Source organism: Micropterus salmoides, unplaced genomic scaffold, assembly GCF_014851395.1.
Source record: "Micropterus salmoides isolate LMB-PRFRI ecotype aquatic unplaced genomic scaffold, ASM1485139v1 Ms_hic_scaffold_17, whole genome shotgun sequence".
Lineage (NCBI taxonomy): Eukaryota > Metazoa > Chordata > Actinopteri > Centrarchiformes > Centrarchidae > Micropterus > Micropterus salmoides.
In genome coordinates, this window is record NW_024040817.1 from 1,439,153 (window position 1) to 1,451,048 (window position 11,896).

The window sequence follows — 11,896 nt, forward strand, 5'->3', positions numbered from 1 at the left end:
CATACCGGACACAGGAAATAAAAGCACCGACTAAAATAGAGGAAATACTTTATTATCCCATAAGCTGTGTATAAAAGAAGATCAGAACAAGTGAGCCGCAGCATTGAACAAACCGTCTTTTCTTAGCCACACTCGCAGTGGATGTATGGCAGCACATTTAAACAACAAGGCAATTCAAAGTGCACCAAGATTCGAATAGGACTAACAGTGTGAAAAGTTCCTTAAGTAAGTAATTAAAATACATTTTGGTGTGTTTAATTTATTAATTTGCTTGTCAAGTTGATGAATGTGCTCTGTGCAGGACAAAAAGACAAACTTTAATTTTAAATTTCAGATTATCTGTTCATCCTTCCAGTGTTGTTTATTTGCTTCTGTCTCTGTTTTTGATTGCAGTTTTGTTCCACAACGCCCTCCCCTTTGTTGGATTTGGTTTCCTTGATAATGCCATCATGATTGCAGCAGTAAGTGGATTTCGTTACGAAGTGACAAAGTTTAATTTGACTGGAATTACTTGTCCTCCTTTTGTGGTGACACTGAGTCTGGATGAACACCTCACCTTATTATTTTCTCTTCTCCAGGGAACACAGATTGAGCTCTCTATCGGAGTCACTCTGGGGATCTCCACCATGGCGGGTAAGAACATGTAGAGAAACACACCAGGCAGTCTTTTTGTTGGCTAATTCTCCATTCCATTTATAATTAATCGATTAGTTGATCAACAGGGAATTAAGCATCAACAGTCCTGATTGGATATAATTTTTAAAAATTAACATACACAGGTTTCATCTTCTCTAATATAATGATACACATGTTGACTCTCAGCTTGTAGCAAATGTTCATTTAAAGATAGTGTTACCTTGAATTTAGCGGAGAGTTAACGGGTGGTGCTCCCGTAGGTGGGATACCATATTGCCTACGCCATGTTTTTAACGGGGGAAATGTTCGGGGGTTCGCCTACTTCGGCCATTCTGCACACAGGTCACAAATATCAAATTTCCATCACACTTGTTACTCTCTATGCTGCACACAACCTGCGGGATTCCTGCGCTTTGTTTGACGAGACAAACAAAAAAACTGCAACGTGGTTTTCAAACCTTGACTTTTTCTCGGGATTACTTGAAACTGGTAACCAGCCCATGCCTTGATGGGACGTGTGTAACACCTGGATGAGAGCTTAATACGTCACTGCCCCCCTCAAAGGTTATTCCCCACTGTTTGTCATCATGACTCTTTGCCACTGGCATAATAAATCCAAAGCTCTGTGTGGAGCCGGATGTACTCACAGATGTGTTTTGTACTAAACACTATTGTTGGCAAAGGAGGGACGGGCAGTTCTTTCATTGCTGGTGATATTGAGTTTAACCGAGTGAGGGCGTGCGAGAGGAGTTGGACCGTCCTCCTGCCTCTGATTAGTGGTTTTGAGCTGGGAGCGCTGGATTCTTGCCAATGGAATTAGGAGCTGTAGGTGGAGCCAGAGGTACCAGATTCTTTTAACAGATTATTTGTCTCATGTACTACTGTCAGGATATAGTGACAGTTTCAGCAAATATGACGTTATTTTTTTATAAAAATTACCCACTGCTGCTTTAACACACATTATTGTTGTTGTTGTTATTATTATTTCATTCATATTTCTGCAGCGCGAAACGCTGCAGTGACTACATCATATTTTAAAGCTTACTTTCTCTGGTTCCAGCCTCTTAAATGTAAGGAATTGCTGCCATTGTTTTTTATATTTGTAAACTGAATATCTTTTGGGTTTTGGAACTGTTGGTGTTGAGATGTCTTCTTGGACTGGAAATTTATATTGGGCATTTTCACCATTTGGTAACATTTTTATAGACTAAATGGTAAATCAAGATAATAATGGATAATGACACAGCTGTAGACTTATTACACCTGTATGTCAGTTAATTCCCCCCGAAATATTTATTTTAACCCAAAATGTTTTAGTTTGTGGACGGTGGTCGTTAATAAATTTTTTTTTGGAATTGGCGCAATAAAAATCCCAACTAGCTAATTATATTATAACCGATTATTGAACCGCCTGCTGATAGTTGTGAAAATATCTGTTGTTTTACTAAAATATTACCTCCACAATTCATCGATCAAGGTAATTTTTTTGCAGTTCTGTATTTAAGATCAAACTTGATTTGTGGACAGAAATCCCATTTTTCTTGAGAAAAGAGTGATATGAGAGCAGTATACTCTCAGGAAGTAATCCTTTTTAAAATAGGGGAAACCCTTCAACCCACACAGCAGCAAATTTATTAGTTTCATAGTTTGGGCTTCACACCAGAAACAAACACCTTTTTCTATCCTTCGTCCAACAGGAGGTGGTGTGGACATCCTTTATAAAAGATCTTATCACCACGCCATAAAGGTGTTATTGCTTTTATTCAGGCTGCCACTAAGTCACACGGTACATGTAGTGTCTGAAAGCGATGCCACCACTTCCATCATGAAAGACTTTTGTTACTTATAGCCATTAACGCCGCTAGTTGTTTACTGAAATAAAACTCGCAGCTCATCAGTTGTCCTCGTTGTTGTTGCAGTTCTTTGCAAAACAGCCCGTCTGTCGTCACGGCTGCCGTTCTGGGTCTCAGTTGTGGTCTTTCTTGCGCTGTGAAAACCATACAGGAGCTGGAGCTCGCCTTCCCTAGATTATTCTGTTTCCATGGATACTTGGCTTCAATTTCTTCTGCAAAGTGCAAATCAGAGGCTGGAGACGGGCTCTAGATCAGTGGTTCTGCTCTGGCGCGTTTATCCATCCAGGCGCTGCGTTATATTTGTTTCATCATCATTCATCCTCCAGGGATGCTCAGCTAGTTTGCTGATTCCATATATTTATTTTGAGTTTAAGGGGAGACCTTTCTCAGCGTTTATTGCTGACTCCTATTTCATCTCGCTGCACTTGACTGTCACACGCAATCAATATCAGAGCTGCTGCTGAAATGAGGCATGATTGTACCGCTGCCTTAGCTTAGCTGTGTTATGCTGTTTTATGAAGGAAGCTCAGAAGAAGATATCCATCTGGAGTTTTTGTTCCCGCGGGAAACACTGTGTATTCGGCTTCAAGCATCGCCGCTTTTAATGCCTCCAGAGATTCGCTGAAGGCAAAACAAACACATCTTAACACCTTTTTTAGAGTTTAAATCGCCGTGAACAAATCTTCTTTCTACCACATTGTCAGCAATCCCGTGTGAAAATCCATCCACAGCGTGAATTATTAATAGCTGCCAAGTATTGTTGATGGAGTACATTAACGGGAAATGTTATGAAGCTCCTTTTGCTGACAGTAAAACCATGAAGGCAGATGGAGAAAGAAGCTGAGTAGTCTTGGTGGTTTTCCAAAGGGGCTCTGTAATCTGTTAAAAAAGAAAAACTTTCACACCTTCTCTCACTCCTACTGACTCTCATCTTTTATTTTGCTGCTTTGCTCTATTGTTTGGACTCCCCTCTCTTTTTGAATATACAGAGAGGAATGTGGGCCACTTGGTACTGTGTGCAGTTTATATATTTTCACGGATTTGTTCTGGTTGTCATGTGTGGGTGAGCTTAAGTTTTTCACAAATAGGGGCATGGTGGAGGGACGACACAGGCCCTGATGATGGGTTACAGCCTTAACACGAGCCACTTATTAGTCCCATTACGTTTTAATCTCAATCATCTATATTTGGACACTTATCTGGGTCCAGCATGCAGAGGCAACAAGGTAGCCCAGGGATATTTATATCCGGCCATGTCCTCCAGCTCTTCCTGGGGAATCCTGAGGCTTTCCAAAATGAGTAATACCACCATCTTGTTCTGGTTCTTCCTCGAGGTCCCCTTCCAGCTGGATGTTGCCTTGAAAACCTGTCAAGGGAGGCGTCCTTATCAGATGTCTGAACCACTTCACCGGGATCCTTTCACTGAGCTCATTTTGGGATGTCTAAGCTACTCAGAAGTGACAGTATGCTTGAAATGAACTAGTCTGAAGGCTCCAGTGTTTTTATGGTTGTGAAAAATGAGAGGCTGTCACAAAGAGGGGCGAGGTGTGATATGTTTAAATGGGTATAGCAGTGCGTTGTTGTGTACGCACGTACAGTGATGGAAGCAATTGCGTTAAAAATGAGCGCCTGAGCGAGACGTTTGAAGCTTTGCTGACTTTCTCATTTCAGCACACCTGCTCAATCGCTGCATGAATTAGGCGTGAAATGAATGCCAGAATTGTTGGTTTGGGAAAGTTACAGAAATTATTAGAGGCCAGCCCATTTCTGACTCTTGACTGTGAACTTAAATCTGTCCCAGATAAGAAATCAACATGCCAAGCTGCAGAGTTCCTTCAGGGGGTTTGGTCACAAAAATCCCAGAGGAACATTAAATTGATCGACAGAAGATGGTTGTAAAAGATAGTCTGTCTGTGATTCAGTTTGAATTAAACCTCAAGATTGTGATATGAGGACAATTTCAGGTTTACCAGAGATAGGAAGAGAGTTCCCTTAGGCCTCGAAGATCCCAGATAACTTCTGAAATCTGATAATGAACGAATGAAGTATTTTCTTTACCCTTGCCTTGGCTCTCTCAGGAAAGAGAAAGAGAGAGCTACAGTTTTAAAACCACATTATTTCACCCCAAAACATGGAACACTTAAAAGTCAGGAAACTCCTTCATTAAATGTGATGCTTTTTTTTCTCTGTGTGTGTGTGTGTGTGTGTGTGTGTGTTTCATCAGAGAACGGTAGAAATCAAAGTGTTTCCCTCTTTGTGTTTTTTGCAGCTGCGGCTCTGGGGAACCTGGTTTCAGACTTGGCAGGTCTCGGGTAAGCAGCTTCACAAACTGTTTGAGGATTCATTTTTATTTTGAGGCAGACTTGTGAAGCCTATTGAAGACGTTGCAGGTTAAAACAGCTCAAGGTGCAGCCTGCGTTTGCTGAGTTTTTAAATTAAAATCCTGAATTAATGACCTGAGGATTCTTCGTCTTTTTTTTTTCTCCTTGTAGTTTAAAAGGAAGTCATCAACTGCTTTTACTTTTCCTGTCTTATAGCCCCTATTATTTAATTCCCAGGCTTTTTCACATGAATTCAATTGTAGTATATTTTGGTGTGAGTGTGTGTTTGAGTGCTTTGTCCTTCTATCTTCAGGAGAACCAGTTCATTTTACATCTTCAACCTGGAGACATTTTTGTTAATGATTAGTTTTTGATTAGGAAGGTTAGATGGAACAAAAACACATAAACACAGGAATATGTTTGCTTTATCTTTACGTCCTTGTGAGAACCAGTTGGAGTTTTAGACCTTTGGTGTGAGACACATTTTTTAAAAGTAATGTACTTTTTAGAATTAAGTTAAGGATTAGGATATCATTAAATTTAAGAGATGGGATCGTTAAAAAATGTCCATATAAAGTGTGTGTGTGTGTGTGTGTGTGTAGTCTTGCAGGTTATGTGGAGGCTCTGGCTTCCAAACTGGGGATGCAGGTTCCAGATCTGACGCCCAAACAGGTGGACATGTGGCAGACCAGGCTCAGCTCTCACATGGTGAGGTTTTGATATTTATATTAATTATTTTGGTGTATTTTATGCGGTTTTAATTGTATAACCAACCGTAGCAAGATGACATATGGGAATGAAAATAAGGGATAAAATTTTATTTATGTGAAATATGTAATATCTCCAGTAGCAAGTTAACACCAAGCAGCATTCAGCAGTAGGGGGCGGGATGACACTGTAGGAAACTGGAGCAGGAAAGAAAGGCTTCTGTTGGTGGAGGAGGCACATCAGAGAAAATATATAAAAGAAAATGAGAATCCACAGAAGAGGCATGGAAAGAAATTGCCGACATCAGCTGTCTGCAAAAAAGTGGAAGATTTAATCTTATCTGGAGATAACAGCTTAAAAGGAAGCAGCAGCTGAAGAGCCAAAACTACACTTTTGTGAAATGTACGTTTTGCCTCAGAAATCATTATATGGCTATATTTTTACCTTTATTCCAAAATATTTACCAGAAGGTGTGTGTCTCCTCTGTATGCCTGCCATGTGGGACCCTAACAGGCTACTATTTACCAACTTAACGGACTCCGGGCTCTCCTAATTTAAAGTATTTTTAAGTCCAAATGAAATATAATAAGTATGTTTTATTCCAGAGTTTGTGAGTAGAATAACAAGTGAAGGATTTTTACTTTCATCACAATAGTATGATTTCTTCTTCTCCTGCAGGGTAAAGCCATCGGGGTGTCCATCGGCTGTATTTTGGGGATGTTCCCGCTGTTTTTTCTGGGCGACGACGACGAGAAGGAGAAAGAAGCACAACCCTGCAGTGACAAAGAATCACCTTCTTCCTAACGAGCCACTACAGCTTCACAACAATCACACCTACAGACTGGATACTGCTGATGTCAACTTGAAAGTATTTACAGTTGGGTGTTTCTCTCTGTGCTCCTGCTCAGGCAACGTTCCTACTTCTTTTAGTCTCTAAAGCAGTTTGTGTTAACTTTACTGTCTTATAATGATATTTAGCTCCATCACAACTTTAGCACTTTTAAGCTTCTTTTGATGCACCTTCAGGACATACCGTCTGTTAGTTCCGTATATCGGTTTTAATGGGAGGTCTCACTCTTAAAATTTTGACGAGGGATGGGTGCTGTAGGGATCTTATCGTCATCGATTCTTCATATTAATCTTAACCTCTTTCTGGACTTCATTATTGACCTGTTTGATAGATTGTTGGTTATTTAAAGCTGAACAGCAGCTGCTTTGGCAACAACTGACAAGTAAGATTCTCTGAAGTAATTTGCTTTCGAGACATCATTATTAGGGGACATGTTTCCTGATGAGGGATGGTGTAATGATGACATTAGGTGGGTGGTGTAACAGTAGCACAAGTAGAGAAAAGTCATAAAGTGAGCACCGCAATATGTGTTTATTTATATGGATGCACTTTAAAGAGGTGGTATTATGCTAATTTTTAGGTTCAAAATCGTATGTAGGGCTTGTACCTGAACAGGTTTACGTGGTTTAATTTTCAAAAAACACAATATTTTTTTTCATACTGCACATTGCTGCAGCTCCTCTTTTCACCCTGTGTTGAAGGCTTCGTTTTAGCTATGGAGTGATACATCTTGTCTCTAAATGATCTTTGTTAGGAGTTGCACATGCGCAGCTCCTAGTTGAGGACTACTAGCCAATCAGAAGCAGAGAAGGGTGTGAGTGAGAAGCCCGTAAACAGCTTAGATTTAGCTGAAGGCTACATGTTGCCGACCTGCTTGGCAACATGGACTGGAGCGAGAGTGTCAGAGCGGTGAGTTATTAATCTGTAACAAAAGTATCTTTCATCCGTAAAGTTTTAACTGAGCTCTGTCTCTACATCACAGCAACAACTTTATGTCCACTGACTGCCTGGAGGGTAGATAGTGTTTGGAAGAGGGAGGAGAGCTGTGTGCTGCAGCTCACTGTTTTTCCACCAGCGTTTTTGAGGGCGTGTCGGAGTAGCGGCTTGGCGAGCGTTGTGAAGCGCATTTAGCTTTAATCCCTGTGATGTCACAGCTGGACTACAAATGAGCTGTTTTCAGGCTGTTCAGAGCAGAGTTTTCTGTGGGAGATGGGAACTCCCTTTGGGCTTTTTCACTTTCCAAACATATTACATGCACAAAAATGGTATATAACTCAATAAAGGAGAGGGGAAAAGCCAAAAAGCATCAAACCACCTCTTTAACACTGAGGTGCATCATGCTAAATGCGCTGGTGTTAACACAACAGCACATTTACCATCCACCTTTAAAACTGACAAATGGGTAAAAAAAAATCATTATGCATAGTAAAGCTGTAATGAAAATAAGAGAGACCACTTTCTCTAACAGTTTTAAACAAGCCGCAGTCAGACAAGTATAAAGTATAAGCTGTTCAGAACCGCAGTCACTTTTGATTTCCAGCGTGATCTGACGCATTCTGCTCCAGCTGAACCTAACTGGTGCTTTTGCCACTCTTATTTTCTAAATTTTGCAAATCTGGCTGCATGTTTTGATCATCTTTTCCAGTCCTGGGCATTGATAAGAAGAATCGATGGTGTTGACGCTAAACTCTTCTTGCACAGCACAAATGCCTGTTGTGAACGCTGCCTGAGTAACTCCCAGGATGGGAAGTGCTCACCTGTCTAAACACCAACAGCTGGGGTTTGGTTTCTCCCTCTTTCAAACATCAGCTTCAGCTGCTGATTGCAAACGGGTATTAGACATCCTCTTCTTTCCCACAGAGGAGGTGTGAGTCCAAAAATCCATTTGCTAAATTCACTTGTTAACCAGCCAAGTTCCAGGTGAGATAGGTGATTGTTTCCCATCCTGAGAATGAAAACACAAACTGTACATACTTGATCAACTGTTTAGGTAGTTGGAACACTATTTCACATGTTTGATAGATTGTCTGTCTTTTTTTTCTTTTCTTTTTCAAACTCAAGTTAATTGACAGAACTTCACATGGGTTTTATTTGGTTATTTTTCTTTGGCAGACACTTTATAAAATTTGAAGACTTCATCCAAAACACTATTTGTTCATTTTGGGTTAAAAAACAACAAATGTTTCTCATTACTTCAGCAGAAACTGAGCAGACCTTTGAGAGGCACATACAAAGTCACTGCACTTGAGGTATTGACATTTAGGGTCTAGTGGATCGTTAAACTTTAACCAAAAAATACCCCCCAAAAAAACTATGTAAATACAAAGAAAAGAAACAGTGCCCACTGCTACCTCGATGGGAATAGTGTAGGTGTTTTGCATGAAGAACCGATGTAGCTCTGTAATCAGACTATTTATTTCCATATCGGATGTTTTTTTTAATATGCAGGAAGGCCTTTTAATGAAGGAAGCACTCACTGGTAAGGAATTGCATTTTGGGATTTTCAGTTTCGGGCTTTACACTGATGTTTGCTTTCCAAGGTCTTTCCATATCTTTGTTTTTGTGTCTGCACCATCTTCTTTTCTTTTTTTTTATTTCTTTCTTTCTCACAGAGCCTTGACTTGGATCCCAGCCGTCTGTGTAATTAGTTTTTTTAGCTTGAATTTCATCAGATTCGAAGCTCCAGATGGTCTGGATTTGCCACATACGAACATGCAGTCCAAAACCATTTACACCATGACAAGTATTATTCATTATCCAGCATATATTCAAGGTGCTTCTTGTAATTTATTTTGAATCCATTTGATCCTTTTCTCTGCTGCATCCGAAGTCACCCCCTATTTAGTAGTGTCTAAATTAGTGCTGCAGCTACTATTTTCATTGTTAACTAATATGTGGATACACTTTATAGTTAATCAGTTGTTTCTCCTATAAAAACAAAAGGTAATCTGAATATTTCAACTTAGATAATGATAGAAAAGGGTAATTCTTCACATTTAAGAAACTGGAACTTGAGAATATTTTCCATGTTTGATTTTAAAAAGTTATTTTCCTGATTGATTAAACGTTTCAGTACTACATTTTACAACATAAGCCCCTTTTCCACTGCATGGTACCAGCTCGACTCGCCTCCACTCGCCTTTTTTTGGTTTTCCATTGTGGAAAGATTGTACCTTTTTTTTTTTTCATATCACGAGGTTCCAAGCGAGCTGAGGCGATATTAAAAAAACACAGTCAGCAGACTGCCGATTGGTCAGAGAGAATAATCACTGTGTCATCATTGCGCGCGCCGGACAGAAGCCAGCAACAGAACGTTTTATATTTTACAATTTTCGTACGTTATTTCTTCACTAAATCAACCTCCGAGAAGTTTTGAGGTGAGAAATAAGCTGTGTAAATTTCGAATATTGACAGTTTTACGAGAAGTGATGGCGGAACAGAAATGTGCTCACAGAGCCCTCTGCTCCCGCCGTCACTCAGACCGCTGCAGCAACAACGGCAGAGGAAAACACAGCTGGAAGGTTTTCATACCGCTTATCTGTCTTTACATTGTGAGTAATGTTAAAACGTTTTAGGTTGTAGAGTCGAGGCTAGTTGAGCTGGCACTGGTAAAGGAAAAATGGCTATAGGGCTCTTAAAATTTCCCACAATGCAACGAAAAAATAGTATTTATGACTACACTACTACTCACCATAGAGTAGGGATGAACAATATATTATTGGTTGAGAAGATTAACTTAAATTCTGATAATGGAGGTTTCATACGTAGCCTTTTTACAATTTATACCTGAAACATGTTTTATCAGTAGGGAGACAAAGACTGCCGCTAATCAGCCTACATATATAAAGAATTAAATAAATTAAGGTTATGTTGTTGCACACAAGTTTACAATAATTAAATCTATCGTTTACTCGATGTACAATGAAAGTTCTCTGAACATTGATGTTGGGAAATAAACTGCTCAATATTAAAAGCTAGCTGCTTGTCCTCTTCACATCTCTGCAATTAAGAAGAGTTATATATCAGTTATTATCATATCAGCTCTGAAAGTCCACGTCAGTTAACTATAGCCATCATATAGCAACCAACAAACATGATCACTCCAGTAATCCTCTCCAGCAGATCCACAGATCAGATAATGTATGGAAGGATAATAGATGCCTTGAAAAGTTTAAAAACTCCCAGAACTTTATTTGCTGCAAAGGGGTGAAATGTTCATCTTTAGAGAGATGGGGACACTGAGCTGAGCTCTAAGCACAAATCGTAGCACATCCTCAAATCAAAAGGAATTGAAGGCTTCAGGAGGAGAAAAGGTTGTAAACAGACAAAACCTCCGAGTTCAGACTCACTGGTGACAGAAATGTTTGAATATTATTTAAGGAGTGTTTGGACTCAGCTGCAGAAGATATTTGGGTTTATTTGACTATCTCTAAAAACCTCAAAGGAATTTCTTTTTTTTTTTTCTCATAAGAAGAGAGATTTCTTATGTTAATTAGAATGAGAACAATGGGCAATATGTGGTCAATTTATTAATGAGTAACTAATTAAGTAATAAATGATGTTTTAAGGATGCTGTTTGTTACTGTGGACAACCTGGACTTGTTTTTGTATCATCTCATTTTTTACATCATGTTTTGTGTGTTATTTTTAAAGAGGATGAAGGTTTTCTTCATGGCTGTGTAGTGAGCAGATATTTATTTGTTTTTATTTCTCTCTACCCTTTGATATTTTGCAAATTTTTTTTTCACAAGAAGAAAGGTCTTGAAGCATCTAAACAAAAGTACGTAATCTCATTAAGTCTCAGTTAAAGGAATGCTGTGTTGTGCTGCCATCTTGTGGACAATCCTAAACAGCAGCAGCTGTTGACCGCCGATGTCTGTGCATGTATGTATGCGCTCTAAATCTGGTGGTGAAGGATTGAATATACAGTATGTATGCATTTTGCAAAATGTGCAATTTAAAATGAGATAATAAATGTGGGGAGTGTTTACCTCTACCGCTGTACTCTGAAGCTCTTTGTCTTCTCATTCCAGTCACTCCTGATTGAGGAAGGCTGAGGTTGTTCTGAGCAGCTCTAAGGTCAGATTGTGTGCGTCTGGATCTTAAAGTCCCAAACCACTACTCAACTACTCGGCCTTGTTCAATACAAAAGGTGTCTTAAAGACTCTGAAAACAGATTCTTCTCAATCATGTTGTGACTTTGAATGATGGCATCTAACATGAACACACTACTTTCTGCCGAAGTAAGAAATCTGTGCACCAATCAAGATTTGGCAACATTGGAATCGGAAACTTTTATTTGGTTTGTAATTAGTCCAAACCAAACTCATACAGTCCTGATGAGTTTTTACTAGAGGTTAGGGGTTTGTTTTATAATATGACATAGAAAAAAAATACTGTGGAAATATTAATTATATTAACATTTATTAAGGGACAAAACGTCTTCACTGCAATTTCTAGCTGTTGGACCAAAGTTAAACTCTAATCTATTTTTACCAAGCCTCGACTTAAAGTCAGACTTAATCGAA

The 11,896-nt window shown here is 39.3% G+C and overlaps 1 protein-coding gene across 1 annotated transcript in view; it reads left to right on the forward strand.

Moving 5' to 3' along the window:
• The window catches only part of tmem65 (transmembrane protein 65), a 36,542-nt gene extending 29,196 nt beyond the window's left edge, over positions 1 to 7,346 (forward strand). Inside the window, exons 3-7 of the mRNA XM_038725659.1 lie at positions 394 to 461; positions 579 to 633; positions 4,759 to 4,801; positions 5,413 to 5,518; positions 6,197 to 7,346. Coding sequence (XP_038581587.1) covers positions 394 to 461; positions 579 to 633; positions 4,759 to 4,801; positions 5,413 to 5,518; positions 6,197 to 6,322 — 398 coding nt within the window. The 3' untranslated portion in view covers positions 6,323 to 7,346. The remainder of the gene's footprint in view (positions 1 to 393; positions 462 to 578; positions 634 to 4,758; positions 4,802 to 5,412; positions 5,519 to 6,196) is intronic.
• The last annotated feature ends 4,550 nt before the right edge of the window (positions 7,347 to 11,896 follow it).